This window comes from Neovison vison, chromosome 12 (genome assembly GCF_020171115.1).
Source record: "Neovison vison isolate M4711 chromosome 12, ASM_NN_V1, whole genome shotgun sequence".
Taxonomy (NCBI): domain Eukaryota; kingdom Metazoa; phylum Chordata; class Mammalia; order Carnivora; family Mustelidae; genus Neogale; species Neogale vison.
Window position 1 is genome coordinate 132984029 of NC_058102.1, and position 19239 is coordinate 133003267.

Sequence of the window (19239 nt, forward strand, 5' to 3'; positions counted from 1 at the left end):
TACTGGGGACTGCATGAGGGATGGCTGGGAACATCATTCTTTTTTTTTTTTTTTAAAGATTTTATTTATTTGACACAGAGAGAGAAATCACAAGTAGGCAGAGAAGCAGGCAGAGAGAGAGAGGGGAGAAAGCAGGTTCCCTGCGGAGCAGAGAGCCCGACGCGGGGCTCGATCCCAGGACCCTGGGATCATGACCTGAGTCAAAGGCAGAGGCTTTAACCCACTGAGCCACCCAGGCGCCCCTAGGAACATCATTCTTAAGGACATGCGGTCCTTGCTTCAGTGTTCGAGCCCATGCACCACCCTTTGCTTGAAAATCTCACCTGTCTTTGGTTCCCCGACTGGATTCCCCTGATTTCCTCTCCTACTTCTCTGAATTTTTTTTTCTCTGACTTTGATTCATCTATCCATTCCCCAAATGTGTATTTACCAAAGCATGGTCTTCCGGGTGTTCCTCTTTTCTCTCTACTCTTTCACTTAGCAATTCAGCTGTCAGGGCCCCAACAACTAGTTCTATGTGACTGACACCCAAATATGTACTTCTCACTCCCACCTAAGTTCACATTTTTCATTTCCATGTACCTAGATATCCTGTTGCCATATAGAACTCAACTGTATATGTATAGTCCTAAATGTCTTTCTTTTCCTGCTGGTCCCCTTTTGGGGGTAGGAAACCATCCTCCTCCATTTATAGAAAACCTCTGACCTTCCCTTCACTCCCTGTGTCTAAAGACTTGGGAGTTGCTCTCTAGAATGACTTTCACAGCTCTTCTCTGCTTTCCCGTCCTCTGCTGCTATTTTTTCTCAAGCCCTTGTTCCCTCTGATTCAGACATTTGAAAGGTTTGGACTTCCTGACCGTTTGAACTCTCTTCCAAGGTGCAGTGATATTATACCATCCCAGACTTAGGGGAGAGTCTCAACCCAGGAGGTATACTAATCAAAAACAGTGTTACTTTTTTCTTTCAAAATGTTGGATTCTTTTTGAAATACTAACAAGGAAAGCAAAAATCCTCATTCATCACTCCATCAAGTCACACACCTTCATATTAAGCATTTTTACTTGTTAAACACTGAATAGAGTGTCTTACAGAGTTATTGATGAGGCACAAATATCAAATGTCTAACCATGTTATTTTAAAACCTCTTGAAAACCTCTCTTACAGAGAAGTTTTTAACCTTAAAGAAGTCCGGTGTATCACTTAATGTCTTTCAGGGATCATGGTTTTGGTGTCGCATCTAAAAAGTCATCACATAACCACCATCAGCTCGTTTCTCTCTTACGTGATCTTCTTGGAGTTTTATAAATCTGTGTTTTACATATTTAGGTCTATGACCCATTTTGAATTAATTTTTGTGAAAGGTCTAAGGTCTTTGGATTCCTGGTTTTTTTGTTTTGTTCTGTTTTGTTTGTTTGTTTGTTTGTTTTGCTGGTGGATGTCTAGTTGTCTTTGCTTCATTGTATTACCTTTGCTCCTATATCAAGAGTCAATGGGCTCTATTTATTCTGGGTCCACTCTGTGTTTCATTTTTTTTTTTTTTTTTTGGTCAATACTACACTGTCTCGATTACTACAGCTTTCTAAGAATTTTTGACGTCAGGCAGTGTCAGTCCATTAAACTTTTTCTTCTTCAATATTGTGTTAGCTATTCTTGGTCTTTTGCTTCTCCATATAAACTTTAGGATCTAAACGTCAATATCCATAAAATAACTTGCTCAGATTTGGAATGAGATTGACTTTTATAGGTTAACCTGTATCCTGCAGACTTGCTATAATTGCTTATTAGTTCAAGGAGGGGTTTTTTTGGGTCAATTCTTTAGCTTTTTCTATATAGACAATAATGTCATCTGTAAAGAAATACAGTTTTGCTTTCCCCCTCTCAAACTGTATACAAGAGTTAGGACTTCCAATGCAATGTTGAAAAGGAGCTGAGAAGGGACATCCTTGCCTTGTTCTTGATCCTAGTGTGACAGCTTTCAGTTTCTCACTATGAAGTGTGATGTCACCAGTAGTGTTTTTTATAGATCTTCTTTTACCAAGTTGAGGAAGTCTCCCTCTATCACTAGTTTACTGAGAGTTTTTGCCATGAATGGCTGTTGGGTTTTGTCAAATGCTTTTTCTGCATCTACTGGTAGGATCATGTGATTTTTCTTCTTTAAGCTACTGAGATGATGAATTACACGGATTAATTTTCTGAATGTTCAAACAGTCATGCATACCTGGGGTATATACCATTTGGTCATGGTATGTAATTCTGTTTATTCATTGCCATATTCAATTTGCCTACGTTTTGTTGAGGATTTTTCCATCTAGGTTCATGGAAGCTATTGGTCTATAGTTTTCTCATGATATCTTTATTTGGTTTTGTTATTAGGATAATGCTGGCCTCACTGAACAAGTTAAGTATTCACTTTGCATCTATTTTCTGAAAGAGACTCTAGAGAATTGGCATAAATTCTACAGGAAATATTTGGCATAATTAACAGTGAATCCATGTGGCATAAATCAAATATTTGGCATAATTCAACAGTGAACCCACTCAATAGCTTTCTATTTTGGAAGATTATTAATTATTGATTCTATTTCTTTAATAGATTTTTGAGCCTCTTCAGATTGTCTGTTTCCTCTTGTGTGTGTTTTGGCAAATTGGACCTTTCAAAGAATTGGTCCATTTCATCTAGGTTTTGAAGAATGCAGTTGTTCATAGTATTCTTTTATTATCCTTTTAATTTCCATGGGCTGGTAAGTGATGTCCCTTCTTTTATTTCTGATATTAGTAATTTTTGTCCTCTTTTTTTTTTTCCTTAGCCTGCCTGCCTAGAAGCTTATTGATTTTATTGATCTTAAAAAAAAAAAAAAAAAAAAAACCTTTTGGTTTTTCTCTACTGATTTCTAATTTCATTGATTTCTGCTCTATTTCATATTATTTCTTGTCTTCTGCTTTGGATTTCTTTGGACTTCTACTTTAGATTTAATTTGCTCATTTAACCAGCTTTCTAAAATGAAAAGTTAGATTATAGTTTTTAGATCTTTCTTCTTTTTAACAGAGTCATTGAAGGCTCTAAATTGCCCTCTAAACACTACTTTTACTGCATCCCACAAATTTTGTTAAGTCATGGTTTCATTCTCACCTAGTTCAACATGTTTTAAATTTTCTTTTAATATTTATCTTTGAACCATGTATTATTTAGAACTGCAGTATTTGATCACCACATATTTTGGAATTTTCCAGTTATCTTTGTTATTGATTTCTAGACTCATACTATTGTGAGCTAAGAGAAGAGATTATATGATGTCAATTATTTTTAATTTGTTAAGGTTTGTTTTATGGCCTAAGATGTGGTTTGTCTTGATGAATGTTCCATATGAGCTTGAGAAGAATTTGAGTTTTGCTGCTTTTGGATGATGTAGTCTAGAGGATATCAGTTATGTCCAGTTGATTGATATTATTGTTGCATTCAACTGTGCCCTTACTGCTTTTCTGCTTGCTTGATCTGTCCATTTCTGAGAGACGTGTGTTGAAGTTCCCAGCTACAATAGTGGATTCTTCTCTTTCTCCTTGCACGTTTATCAGTTTTTGTCTTACATAGTTTTATGCTCCATTGTTATGTCCATAAACATTAAGGATTATTATGTCTCTTGGGGAATTTAACCCTTTATCATTATGTAATATATTTCTTAATCCCTGATAAATTCCTTACTTTAAAGCCTGCTCTGTATGAAATATAATCATTGTTCCTGCTTTCTTTTGATAAGTGTTAGCCTGGTATATTTTTCTTTATCTATTTATTTTTTTAAAAGATTTTATTTTATTTGTTTGAAAGAGAGGGTGAGATTCTGTCTCACAAGCTGGGGGAGAGGGAGAAGCAGAGGCGGAGGGAGAAAGAAAAGCAGGTTCCCCACTGAGCAGGGAGCCCAGTGCGGGGCTCAATCCCAGGACCCTGGGATCATGACCTGAGCCAAAGGTAGACACTTAATGACCCAGCCACCCATTTATTTAATGGATAAATAAATATCCATTTATTTTTAATCAATATATGTCTTTATATTTAAAGTATGTTTCTTGTAGACAACATATGTATAAGTCTTGTTTTCTGATCCCTCTGACAATTTCTGTCTTTTAATTGATATTATTTAAACCATTGATGTTCAAAGTGATTACTGATATATCTGGATTCATAGCTATCATATTACTGTTTTCTAATTGTTGCCCTTGTTCTTTGTTAGTATTTTTGTCTCTCACTCTTTTTCTGCCTTCCGTGGTTTTTAATTGAGCATTCTCTATGATTCTATTTTCTCACCTTTCTTAGCATATTTTGATGATACTTCTTTTTTCACTCTTTTAGTGGTTACCTTAGAGTTTTCAGTATATACTTATCACTAATCCAAGTCTTCCTTCAAATAACACAATAGTCAGTACTTTATAATAACATCTTATAATAATAAAATAATTCTAGTTTTACTCTCCAGTCCCTCATTTCATTGCTATGATTGATTTCATCATATATAAGCATACATAATATATACACATGTATATTTATTATATGTACACATAAGCATACATAATTGAATATATTGTTGCTATTACTCCTTTATTTGTATTATTCCAGAAGTTGGGGAATGCTGTTTATACATAGACCACAGAGATTTCTTGTGCAAGTGAGAAAACTGAACCCCAGAAAGACTGTTAACAAAATGGTTAAAGATAAGGCTTTGGCCTTAAACAGCCCTGGTTAGACAGCATGGTACTGCCACAAAAACAGACATATAGACCAGTGGTACAGAGTAGAGAGCCCAAATATGGACCCTCAACTCTATGGTCAAATAATCTTTGACAAAGCAGGAAAAAATATACAGAGGAAAAAAGACAGTCTCTTCAATAAATGGTGCTGGGAAAATTGGACAGCTATGTGTAGAAGAATGAAACTTGACAGTTCTCTTATACCATACACAAAAATAAACTCTAAATGGATGAAAGAGCTCAATGTGAGACAGGAATCCCTAAAAATCCTAGAGGAGAACATAGGCAATAACCTCTTCAACATGGGCCACAGCAACTTCTTTCAAGACAGGCCTCCAAAAGCAAGGGAAACAAAATTGAAAATCAACTTTTGGGACTTCATCAAGATAAAAAGCTTCTGCACAGCAAAGGAAACAGTCAACAAAACAAAGAGACAACCCATGGAATGGAAGAAGATATTCACAAATGACACTATAGACAAAGTGCTAATATCCAAGACCTATAAAGAACTGAAACTCAACACCCAAAAAACAGATAAGTCAAAAAAATGGGCAGAAAACATGAACAGACACTCCTCCAATGAAGACAAGCAAATGGCTAGCAGACACATCAAAAAATGTTCATCATTAGCTACCAGGGAAATTCAGATCAAACCCACGTTGAGATACCCCCTTAACACCAGTTAGAATGGCAAAGAAAAAAAAAAGTTAGAGAGGAGTAGGGAATTTGGGTAAATTGGAAGGGGAGGTGAACCATGAGAGACTATGGACTCTGAAAAACAATCTGAGGGGTTTGAAGTGGCGGGGGAGTGGGAGGTTGGGGTACCAGGTGGTGTGGGTATTATAGAGGGCACGGCTTGCATGGAGCACTGGGTGTGGTGAAAAAATAATGAATAATGTTTTTTTGAAAATAAATAAATTGAAAAAAAAAATAAAACCTTTTGCTGTTTATTTAAAAAAAAAAAAGAATGGCAAAGATTAACAAGGCAGGAAACAACAAATGTTGGAGAGGATGTGGAGAAAGGGGAACCCTCTTACACTGTTCGTGAGAATGCAAGTTGGTGCAGCCACTTTGGAAAACAGTGTGGAGAGTCCTCAAAAAATTAAAAATAGAGCTATCTTGTGACCCAGCAATTGCCCTATTGGGTATTTACCCCCAAAATACAGTTGTAGTGAAAAGAAGGGCCATATGTACCCCAGTGTTCATAGAAGCAATGTCTGCAATTAGCCAAACTGTGGAAAGAGCTGAGATGACCTTCAGCAGATGAATGGATAAAGATGTGGTCCATATATACCTTGGAATATTACTCAGCCATCAGAAAGGATGAATACCCAACTTTTGCATCAACATGTGTGAGACTGGAGGAGATTATGCTGAGTGAAATAAGTCAAGCAGAGAAAGTCAGTTATCATATGGTTTCACTTACTTGTAGAACATAAGGAATAGCATAGAGGACATTAGGAGAAGGAAAGGAAAAGTTAAGTGGGGGAAATCAGATGGGGAGACAAACCTTGAAAGACTGTGGACTCTGAGAAACAAACTGAGGGTTTTAGAGGGAAGAGCGGTTGCGGGGGAGGAATGGGTGAGCCTGGTGGTGGGTATTAAGGAGGGCATGTATTGCAAGGAACAGTGGATGTTACATGTAAACAATGACTCTTGGAACACGACATCGAAAACTAATGATGTATGCATAAACAATGAATTTTGGAACACTGAAAAAAAATAAAAATTTTAAAAACCTAATGATGTATTGTATGGTGACTAACATAACACAATAAAAATGTTTAAAAAATAAGGAAAGAAAATAAAACTAACCAAAAAAAATTTTTTTAAGTTAACAGCCCTGGTTTGAATCCAATTTAGTCATCAACTGTGTGACCTGAGGGGAGAATGGTACCCCCTCTAAGCCTTAACATCCATGTATATAAAATGAGGGACTCCTCTGAGTAACTAGGGTGTTACAGCAGGTAAATGGGATAATGTAGCCCTTCTGACCATTTGATATATCATCATAAAATTGTTTCTTTTACTCTCTGCTCCCCCTGGCATATAAAATCCAGGAGTTTAAGTAATTGTTGACTATTTCACTCCTGCCACATTTCCAGTGTCTAGAACAATGCCTGGTAATGACTCACACATGTGCACTGAATGATTCCTATGAAGTATTTCACAGTGTCTGGAATTTAATGACAGTGGTTGTTGAAAATAGTGATGATGACAATAACAAGCCAAAATTCAGTACTCTGGGAAGCCCATGGTGGTGCTCATAGTTGTTCTGATAATTATATTTTCAAGTAATTTTAACAATTAGCAAATATTCTTACTAATCGTCTTACTAAAAATGTCTTATTTTTTCAGTGGAGAAAAAAACTTTCATATTTTTTACTACATCTATGCTGGATTAGCTGAAAAGAAGAAACTAGCCCATTACAAATTGCCTGAAAATAAGCCTCCCAGGTAACATAGCAGGTGGCACTTTTCTAAGTAATGCTTTCACTTTCCATTGAACTTTACATTTTGACTCATCCTTTCATATATTTTTCAGATACCTACAAAATGACCACCTCAGAACAGTACAGGACATGATGAATAATAGTTTCTATAAATCCCAACATGAATTAATTGAGCAGTGTTTCAAAGTCATAGGTTTTACGATGGAGGTAAGTTTGAAAGAACCTCTTTAGGAAGTATCTTTTTGTCATCGCGCATGGTAAGAATGACCATCTATTGAGTGACTAATATATGCCAGACATTGTATCAAGTGTTTTATGTGAATCGTCCTTTTAGTTACTGAAACAACCTCATGAAGTAACTAGAATATTTACTAGAATGTTACAATATCTACTTTATACATAAAGAAACAGTGGTCTTGACATATAATTGAATTTGGTTTTGTTCTTAATCTTTTGCTTACATTTGCCTCTCCCCATATAATTAACATTTTATATAAATGCATAAATGGGAGCAAAAGACATGTTATTTTTTAGTACAGTCTTGTTTTCAGTGCAACTTTTTAAATACAACTTTATTAGGATGTAGTTCACATACCATACAAGTCAGCCCTTTAAAGGGTACATTTTAGTGACTTTTAGTGTAGTCACAGTTGTGCTTTTATCACTATAATCATTTTTAGGATATTTTCATGCTCTAAATTTTTCACTCCCAAAAGAAACATGCTAGCACTTAGGAGTTCCTCCCCATTTCTGCCTCATCTCTGCTTCCTATCACCATAGAGTTTTTTCTTCTGGAAAGTTCCCAAAAACAGGGTGATACAATATATCATCCTTTGTGACTGGCTTCTCTCATTCAACTTACTAAAGTTTTCAAGTTATAACATGTAACAGCACTTCATTGCTTTTCATTGTTGAGTAATATTTCTCCTAATAGATTTACCTCATGTTATGTATCCATTCATCTGTTGATAGATATTTGGGTTGGTGCATTCTGGGGCTGTTAGGCATAATGTTGCTATGGACATTCATGCACAACTTTTTTGTGTGGACATAAGTTTTCATTTCTCCTGGTATAAATCTAGGAGTAGAACTACTGGGTCATAGGGTAAGTGTTTAACCTTTTGAGGAACTTCTAGGCTGTTTTCCAAAGCAGCTGCACTGTTTTATACCCTAACCAGGAGTGTATAACAGTTCAAATTTCTCCATATCCTCCCCAATACTTACTATCATCTGTCTTTTATTTTATTTTTTATTTTTTTAATTAACATAGTGTATTATTTGTTCCAGGGGTACAGGTCTGTGAATCATCAGGCCTACATATTTCACAGCACTCATCATAGCACATACCCTCCCCAATGTCCATAACCCAACCACCTTATCCCTAACCCCCAACCCCCAGCAACCCTCAGTTTGTTTTGTGAGATTAAGAGTCTCTTATGGTTTGTCTCCCTCCTGACCCCATCTTGTTTCATTTTTTCCCTCCCTATCCCCCCACCACCTGCCGCCCTCCTCTCAGATTCCTCCTATCAGAGAGATCATATGATAATTGTCTTTCTCTGATGGATTTATTTTGCTCAATATAATACCCTCTAGTTCCTTTCTTGTTGTTGCAAATGGCAAGATTTCATTTCTTTTGATGGCTGCATATATTCCGTGTGTGTGTGTGTGTGTATATACACACACCACATCTTCTTTATCCATTCATCTGTTGATGAACATCTAGGTTCTTTTGGGACATTGTGAATATTGCTGCTGTAAACATTAAGGTGCACATGCCCCTTCAGATCACCACATTTGTATCTTTAGGGTAAATACCCAGTAGTGCGATTGCTGGGTCGTAGGGTAGCTCTATTTTCAATTTCTTGAGGAACCTCCATGCTGTTCGCCAGAGGGGCTACACCAGCTTGCATTCCCACCCATAGTGTAGGAGGGTTCCCCTTTCTCCACATCCCATCTATCTTTTATATTTGAGTCATCCTAGTGGGTATAATGTATATCTCACTGTGGTTTTGATATGCATGTCCCTAATGGCTTGTGACCCTGAACTTCTTTATGTGTACTTACTGGTCATTTATATATCTTCTTTGAAGAAATATCTATTCACATACTTTACCTTTAAAAAAAATGGGTTGTGTATTATTATCGAGTTGTAAGAATTATTCATATTGTTAATACAAGTCCCTTATCAGAGATAGGATTTGCAGAAATTTTCTCCCATTAGTTGTTTTTTTACTTTCTCGATGGTGTCCTTTGAAGTATACACGTTTTTAATTTAAAATTTTAATTTTTATCTCTCCCTCTGGAGGGATGGTCATTGTTTATTAATATGGCATTATATCACACAACTTTTTTATACCTGGTTTCTCTCACTCAGCAATACCTTCCAGAAATCCCTTCAACTCATCTAGTATAGCCCTAAATCAGTCATCTTAAAGGCAACATAGTGTTCCATGGTGTGCACTACCATAATTTATTCTGCCATTCGCATATGACTGGGCATACAGCTCTTAATGTTTCCAGATCTTTGTCACTCTGAGCAAAACCAAAATAATGCCTTTTTTTCCTGGTGCTAGCAGGAAATCCCTAGCAGTGGGATTGCTGGGTCAAAGTGTATGTATACTTTAAATTTGAATATGAATTACAACATTGCCTTCCAACAACTATGAAATATTTCATATTTCCACCAGCATTGTATGTGACTACTTTTCCCATCACTATCTCTGCCTTGTGTTGTAGCTTTTTAAATATTTGTTAATCTGATGATGGGTGTGAGTACCAACTCGTTTCAAGTTTGCATATCCTTGACTAATTGTGAATTTGAGTTAATTCCATTTGTTTGCTGGCTACTTGGGTTTCCTTATGTATGAACTGTATATTTATGTTGCCCTTTTTATTGAGCCATTTCTGAGTCAGTTTATAAGTACTCATTGAACATTATAGACTTTTTTTTAATCATTTGTGGTATAAATGTGTTTTGGCTTACTTTTTTAAAGCTTTTATGTATTTCTTTATTTGAGAGAGAGGGTGTGTGTGCACGAGCTGGGGAGGGGCAGAGAGAGAGAGAGAGAGAATCTGAAGCAAACTCCACACTGAGCAGAGCCCAGTACAGGGCTCCATCTCACAACGTTGAGATCATGAACTGAGCTGAGATCAAGAGTCAGACCTCAGCTGACTAAACCACCCAGGCACCCCCGTGACATACTTACTTTTAAGTCACATCTTTTACCGTACAAAAATGGGGTTTTAATTTTTATGTATTCGGACTAGTTTATCTTTTTGTGACATCAGAGGTCTCAACTTGGTTTAAAAATTCTCCCCTTTGTCTCCCTTACTACATGTAGTCTCCCAGATTTTTTTTTAGAAAGCTTAAAAAATATATTCACTGTATTAAATATATTTAATCTATTTGAAATTTACTTTTCACATAGTACCAAATGGGGCATCACTTTTATTTCCTTCCAATGAAGAGCCAGTCATGCCTCACTATATTAAAAACTGCCCTTTGCCTACTGGCTTGACCTCTCTTATATTAAGGTCTTATATAACATCGAATCTCTTTCTGAGTCTCTCTTTTATCTACCAGTCTATGTTTCTGTCTCTATATCAATATTCTGTTGACTTGATTACAGCGGTTTAATACTGTATTTTTAGTAAGGCATCCCTACCAAGAAGGCAAGTCCTGTTCTCACTTTCTTCTTTTCAGTACTTGCCTTAGCTATTGTCTGGTATCTGTTTCTCCATAGAAACTTTAAGATTAACTTATCTGATTCTCAAACCCCCAGCTGGACTTCTAAGGAGAACTGTATTAAATTTATATATTAACTTCTGGGGCATTGTCATTTTTATAATGTTGTTTATGTCTTTTCATCCCAGATCTTGACATGTCCTTCCCTTTGTTTAAATGTTGTTTGAGTTTTTTAATAATTTATATTTTTATTTATCTAGAACTTAAGCTCTATTTTTTGGTTTTTTTTTCTAACCAGGTCATGGTTTTTAGTGTTATCCTCAATATTTTTTTTTCTGCTGGTTGACTTTTGTAAATATATAATCATGTCATCAGCAAAAGGAATAGTTTTATACTTTTCTCCTATCAGTCATTTTATTCTTTTGTGTACTTAAAGCATCTAAGACAGGGTCTCAATATTAATTATTAAGGATTATAACTTGCCTCCCTGTCTCTTTTCTGATTTTAAATAAAACCAGTTTCAGTGTTTTGCTCTTATTTCTGATAAAGAGCTTTTATCATGTAATTTCCTTTTATTGTTGCTTTGCTTAGGGCTGCTCTTAGGAATCCTATAGAATTTTATCAAATGTCTTTTTATCATCGATTGACATGATCATATTTTTCTGCAGCAACTTGTTGATATCACTTACTATGTTGATAGATTTCTTAATATGTAAGTATCCTTAACATTTCTGGAATAAACTTAATGTAATCTTTCTTGATGAATTAGTTGGTTGTGGGGAGAAGCGGTTAAAAGGTTGAGCATTTATAGGGAAACTGGCAGGCTGTTTCTGGGACCAACCAAGGAGAAATAACGTTCTAGATCACAGAGGAGTTATCACACGACTTTCCCCAAAGACTTCTCCTTTTTTGCCAGACAACTGTGAATTACATGGACAGGAGGAAAACAATATGGTAGACTCAATGGCAAGCCAAGGTGGACTCCAGCCTGAGGCAAATAGTTTAATCCTGAGTGGTCTTGAGCTGAAGTTGAGTAACTCTTTGGCTTAAAAGTAGAGACTTCAGCTTGCCAGCTGTCGATTCACTGTCCCTGCCTGGAGCTATGGGCTTACAACTCAAGCTGTCATCAAGTCCAGAACCAGTAAACTATAGCTCAGATCGGGAAAATTGGTGGCTCCAAGGTACCTGGGCAGAAAGGAGATGAGGGGCGCCTGGGTGGCTCGGTGGGTTACGCCTCTGCCTTCGGCTCAGGTCATGATCCCAGGGTGCTGGGATCAAGTCCTGCATCGGGCTCTCTGATTGGCCGGGAGCCTGCTTCTTCTTCTCTCTCTGCCTGCCTCTCTGCCTACTTGTGATCTCTCTCTGTCAAATAAATAAATAAAATCTTTAAAAAAAAAAAAAAAGGGAGATGACTGGGGGCCTTCTCTCGGTTGATGCATTAGATAGCTTTTAGGACATAAAATGGAACAAAGAATCCATTTTTGGTTTGGTTTTGGTTTTGGAGGTTTTGAAGGAAGGTTTTGGAGGAAGCTTGTACTCTGCTCTTAGCTATAATGTTGCTGTGAAGAACATTCTCCTGGGAGACAGCTGCCTGGTTCTCACAGTGGCCATGTGTGAATCTCATTCCCCTGCTCTGCCCTCACAAGAGAAGACAACAGTGACAACAGAGTTGGCAGGGCGACTGACTGGATGTATGAGGATGGGAGAATTGGCTTGACCAAAGCAGGCTTCGTCTTCGTTGGAGAGCTGGGAGAGAAACAATGAGGACGGCACAGGAGTTGACAGGGGAGGGGTTCTTCAGTGTACAGAATTTCCCGTGGCTTCTCACAGAAGGAGTAGAGCGCCATCCACCCGCTATGTGCTCTGAGGTCTGGGTGTGGCATTGTGTCCACCTGACTGCCTTTTAAGAACAACACCTGAACTGTCATATCCAAGGTCACAGATAACCCTCATACATCTCCTAATATAACTGTTACTTTTATTATAGGTAAAATAAATGTGTTTGTCACTGGTTCAGCTCTGGGTGAGGAAGTCCCTGACTCGGGAGGCATGAGTTTCAGCCATACTCCAGCTCCCTTTCTTATGCTGTACTCCTGATGTCCCAAGCATCACAGGTGACCACTAGGGTCTTTTGCTCTCTGGCTCAAAGGGTCAAAACCTTGTCCTCCTGAGTGTTTCAGCACAGTATAATCCTAGATTGGCTGCATCATGAGTGGAATTGGGATGTTTGCTGCTCTGCCTGCTGACATGGTAGGAATTAGTTTAACCCTAACCCTACTCCAGCCCCAGTCCCTCCCTGCTGCCCAGAGCACCTGGCCCACTCTGCCTGGCAAAATTCCCATTCAAACCTGGCTCCTCCCCTTCTGCTCTGTCACTTGCCCTCCCTAACCCTGCCCTCACCCACAGCTTGTACCTGTGGGGACAAGTTGATTTCAGCACTGGGGGGAAGGAGGGGTTTCCTGGCTCTCAAAGCAGAAGCCAGTTTATTGGCAGGTGCCACGAATAAAGAAAAAAGCAGCCATCTACCCTCCCCTCCAGTCTTTGGTCATAAGATGAGTGTTGCTAGTAGTAGGGGCCTCTCTGGACCCTGGTGTGGCCCCACTTGCCTACTGGTTGGGGGACACATCATAGATTAACCGCATCTCAGGTCCTTCTCCAAGCTGGAGGCCTGTCGTACCCCAGGCAGACAGCTCCTGCTTCTGGCCAGGGCTGGATCCCTTTGTAGTCCTTTTCCCTGCTCTTTGCCATCAGAAGACCCGATCTTAGTGGTTCCCTCCCCCAGAGGCTGCTAGCATAGAAGCAGAGAATTCGAGAATTAGAAACAGAGAAGCAGAGAAAAAATCATTTTTAATTGGTTTGTTTACTTCTAAATCCCCCTCATTAGAGGCAGGGTTTTACTTACATTTGGCTCAGCCCCTTCCTCTTGCTTGGTAGAACAATGTTCAGTAACATTAAAAGAAACCAGCCTTGCGTTTAACATCTACTGACAAGTCAAGTTTGTTTCTTTCAAACATCTTATTCTAAACTTAAACATGCTCAGCATTCATCGGACATGGGAACATCGAAACAAACAGCTTAGAATAAAAGAAAATATAAAATCTGTGGCTGAATTGAAACGCAGTCCCTGCTAAATAATAACTTTTAGTCCTGTCCAGCATGACTCTCCTAAGACGTGGTGTCTCCCATCTGAAAGCAGAGACTCCGAGAGTTAACGGGGCAGACTGACCAGGTTTGGAGACAGTGGACTTAAACGAAGTAGGTGCTTACTTCCTTTTTATCCTTTTTTTTAAATCTCACTGGCTTTCTTGGTGTGGACTTAAACGAAGTAGGTGCTTACTTCCTTTTTTATCCTTTTTTTTAAATCTCACTGGCTTTCTTGGTGTGTCTTGTGTCAAAGACTGCAGCATAGTTACGGTGATTCTCCAAGATGAGTATCTTCCTCTCCCTCCCTCTCTCCTCTCCCCCTTAGCTTTCAATGGTGGGTGTTGATAGCACCCAGGGTGTCTGTGTCCCGAGGGGCTGTAATTCACTTGTGCACTGGCGAGTCATTATAATCCAAAGGAAAGGCAGGCAAAGCCGAATCAGATAGGCTCTAAAAATCACACAAATTGGAAAACTCTAAAGCTTTTTAAAACATACGATTTCCTCAGCCATTTTCCTGCCACAGTTTTTAAAATAAATGATGACTAGTTTTATGACTCAGCTTATTTTAGAGACGGTACTTACTGTGTCATGACAGGAAGTTTTATTTGTTTTTCTTCGCACAGAGTCGTATGTCTTTTTTTTTTTTTTAAGATTTTATTTATTTGACAGACAGAGATCACAAGTAGGCAGAGAGGTAGGCAGAGAGAGGGGAGGAAGCAGGCTCTCCGATGAACAGAGAGCCCGATGCTGGGCTCGATCCCAGGATCCTGGGATCATGACCTGAGCTGAAGGCTTTAACCCACTGAGCCATCCAGGCACCCCTACCCTTGTGTTTTTAATTTGTGTTTTCCTGATGACACATGATCTAGAACATCTTTCATATACTTGTTTTACATCTGTATATCTTTTTTGGTGAGGTGTCTGCTAAGGTCCTTAACTCGTTTTTTTAATTTTTTATTTATTTTTTTGTTTACTGTTGAGTTGGGTTTTTTAAGATTTTATTTATTTATTTGTCAGAGAGAGAGAGAGAGAGAGTGAGCACACAGGCAGACAGAGTGGCAAAGGGAGAAGCAGACTCCCTGCTGAGCAAAGAGCCCTATTTGGGACTCGATCCCAGGACACTGGGATCATGACCTGAGCCAAAGGCAGCCGCTTAACCAACTGAGCCACCCAGGCGTCCCTTACTGTTGAGTTTAAAAAAAATCTTTGTCAGCATCTGTCATTTCCTGACTTGTTGATTTTAGCCATTCTGACTGGTGTGAGGTGATATCTCATTGTGGTTTTGATTTGTATTTCCCTGATGCCGAGTGATATGGAGCACTTTTTCATGTGTCTGTTGGCCATCAGGATGTCTTCTTTGCAGAAATGTCTGTTCATGTCCTCTGCCCATTTCTTGATTGGATTATTTGTTCTTTGGGTGTTGAGTTTGTTAAGTTCTTTATAGATTTTGGACACTAGTCCTTTATCTGATATGTCGTTTGCAAATATCTTCTCCCATTCTGTCAGTTGTCTTTTGGTTTTGTTAACTGTTTCCTTTGCTTTGCAAAAGCTTTTGATCTTGATGAAATCCCAATAGTTCATTTTTGCCCTTGCTTCCCTTGCCTTTGGCGATGTTCCTAGGAAGATGTTGCTGCGGCTGAGGTTGAAGAGGTTGCTGCCTGTGTTCTCCTCAAGGATTTTGATGGATTCCTTTCTCACATTGAGGTCCTTCATCCATTTTGAGTCTATTTTCATGTGTGGTGTAAGGAAATGGTCCAATTTCATTTTTCTGCATGTGGCTGTCCAATTTTCTCAACACCATTTATTAAAGAGGCTGTCTTTTTTCCATTGGACATTCTTTCTTGCTTTGTCAAAGATTAGTTGACCATAGAGTTGAGGGTCTATTTCTGGGCTCTCTATTCTGTTCCATTGATCGATGTGTCTGTTTTTGTGCCAGTACCATGCTGTCTTGATGATGACGGCTTTGTAATAGAGCTTGAAGTCCGGAATTGTGATGCCACCAACTTTGGCTTTCTTTTTCAATATCCCTTTGGCTATTCAAGGTCTTTTCTGGTTCCATATAAATTTTAGAATTATTTGTTCCATTTCTTTGAAAAAGATGGGTGGTAGTTTGATAGGAATTGCATTAAATGTGTAGATTGCTTTAGGTAGCATAGACATTTTCACAATATTTATTCTTCCAATCCAGGAGCATGGAACATTTTTCCATTTCTTTGTGTCTTCCTCAATTTCTTTCATGAGTACTTTATAGTTTTCTGAGTATAGATTCTTAGCCTCTTTGGTTAGGTTTATTCCTAGGTATCTTATGGTTTTGGGTGCAATTGTAAATGGGATGGACTCCTTAATTTCTCTTTCTTCTGTCTTGTTGGTGGTGTATAGAAATGCAACTGATTTCTGTGCGTTGATTTTATATCCTGACACTTTACTGAATTTCTGTACAAGTTCTAGCAGTTTTGGAGTGGAGTCTTTTGGGTTTTCCACATATAGTATCATGTCATCTGCGAAGAGTGATAATTTGACTTCTTCTTTGCCGATTTGGATGCCTTTAATTTCCTTTTGTTGTCTGATTGCTGAGGCTAGGACTTCTAGTACTATGTTGAATAGCAGTGGTGATAATGGACATCCCTGCCGTGTTCCTGACCCTAGCGGAAAAGCTTTCAGTTTTTCTCCATTGAGAATGATATTTGCAGTGGGTTTTTCATAGATAGCTGGCGAGGATGCGGAGAAAGAGGAACCCTCCTACACTGTTGGTGGGAATGCAAGCTCGTGCAACCACTCTGGAAAACAGCATGGAGGTTCCTCAAAATGTTGGAAATAGAACTGCCCTATGACCCAGCAATTGCACTACTGGGTATTTACCCTAAAGATACAAATGTAGTGATCCGAAGGGGCACGTGCACCCGAATGTTTATAGCAGCAATGTCCACAATAGCCAAACTATGGAAAGAACCTAGATGTCCATCAACAGATGAATGGATAAAGAAGATGTGGTATATATACACAATGGAATACTATGCGGCCATCAAAAGAAATGAAATCTTGCCATTTGCACCAACATGGATGGAACTAGAGCGTATCATTTTTAGCGAAATAAGTCAAGTGGAGAAAGACAACTATCATATGATCTCCCTGATATGAGGAAGTGGTGATGCAACATGGGGGTTTAAGTGGGTAGGAGAAGAATAAATGAAACAAGATGGGATTGGGAGGGAGACAAACCATAAGTGACTCTTAATCTCACAAAACAAACTGAGGGTTGCTGGGGGGAGGGGGTTGGGGAGAAGGGGGGTGGGGTTATGGACATTGGGGAGGGTATGTGCTTTGGTGAGTGCTGTGAAGTGTGTAAACCTGGCAATTCACAGACCTGTACCCCTGGGGATAAAAATATATGTTTATAAAAAATAAAAAAGTAAAAAAAAAAAAAGAAATGTAAAGTATCACTAGATTTTTAGAAATAAATAGGACAGTTAATCTTGAAAATACACATATATTTATGTACCTAGCAATATTATTCCTGGAAATCTATCTGATGAAATAAAATTATCAGCATATAAAGGCATAAGAACAAGAAAAAAAAAATCTTTGTATCTTTTGGATAGCAGTCCTTTCCCAGATGTACCTTTTGCAAATATTTTCTTCCAATCTGGAGCTTGTCTTCTCGTTCTCCTGACACATCTTTTGTTTGAATTTGTGCATCTAACACTGTTTGTATAAGAATAGAAACAACATTCAGTAATTTTTTTCACTTAACTCATAAATAGAACCTTAAGTTGTCCTAAACCAATGTAATTAGTTAAGTTCTTTAAATCCCTGAAACCAGATAAAAATTTAGTGCATTTCAGTCTTTCAGATATTCTGAATGATGACACAGCAGTCTTACAAAGAATGATAAGGGCTTTCTAAACTTCCTGATCATTTAACTAAATCTTCCTAACACTTAAATTTGTTAGCCCTGAAAATACAATAATTCAAAATTACTAACGTAGTAGATCAAGTTATCTTATACATTTGAAAATAATTTGCAATCAAATTATGTTATGCTTTTCAAATTAAAATTATAAGTGTACTATCAAATAAGTATTTACATTCAAGTCACAAAAGTAATTGTCAGATTGTCTTACTAAGACTTTGATATTTCCCTTAAGCGTTTTAAACAGTTAAGGATAAGCACGTTGCTTATCCAAGGCTATATATCTTATTCATTAATGTAACAAAAAAGCACTGATACTATATTTCTTTGCTAGGGCTGCCATAGCAGTGTACCACAGACTGGGTGACTTAAACAACAGAAATGTATTTCCTCATGGTTCTAGAGCTGAGAAGTTTGAAACAAGGTTGGTTTCTTCTGAGGGCTGTGAGGGAAGATCACATGCCTCTTCCCTGATTCCCTGGCAATCCTTAGCGATCCTCGGACTGCAGATGCCTCACCTTGATTTCTGTCTTCTTCTTCACATGGCAGAGGGCGCCTGGGTGGCTCAGTCAGTAGAGCGTGTGATTCTTGATCTCAGGGTTATGAGGGTTATGAGTTTGAGCCCCACTTTGGGTGTAGAGATGGCTTAAAAATAAAAATCTTAAAAAAAAAAAGTTCTTCTTCATGTGACGTTCTCCATGGGACGAGTTCTCCTGCTCTCACCATGTGATCCAGCAATCAGGGTCCTTGGTATTTACCCAAAGGAATTGAAAACGTATGTCCACACAAAAACCTGTGCACTAATGTTTATAGAAGCTCTATTCCTGATCGTCAAAACTTGAAGTAATTGCGATGTCAAGTTCAGTGGGTGAGTGGATAAATAAATTAGGGTACATGCCAACAATGGGAAATTATTCAGCACTAAAAAGAACTGGGCTATCAAGCCATGAAAAGACGTGGAGGAACCTTAAATACACATTTGGTTGGAAGAAGCCAATCTGAAACGGCTGTATATACTGTCAGATTCCAACTATATGACATTCTGGAAAAGGCAAAACCGTGGAGACAGTAAGAGACCAGTGGTGGTTGGAGATTGTGAGAAAAAGAGATAAACAGGCAGAGCGCAGAGAACTTTGGGGTAATGGAATTTCTCTAATGGTAGAAATGTGTCATTATACCTTTGTAAAAATCCAGAGAGTGTACAAAACCAATAGTGAACTCTAACATAAACTATGGACTTTGAGTGATAATGATTATGTGTAGTTCAGTGTAGTTCATTGATTATGACATATGTATCGCTCTAATGC

The 19239-nt window shown here is 38.2% G+C and overlaps 1 protein-coding gene across 1 annotated transcript in view; it reads left to right on the forward strand.

Annotated features, from left to right (window-relative positions):
• MYO3A (myosin IIIA) overlaps window positions 1-19239 on the forward strand; it is a 218340-nt gene that overhangs the window by 98705 nt on the left and 100396 nt on the right. Inside the window, exons 14-15 of the mRNA XM_044227979.1 lie at window positions 7099-7197; window positions 7286-7400. Of these exons, the coding sequence (XP_044083914.1) occupies window positions 7099-7197; window positions 7286-7400 (214 nt within the window). The remainder of the gene's footprint in view (window positions 1-7098; window positions 7198-7285; window positions 7401-19239) is intronic.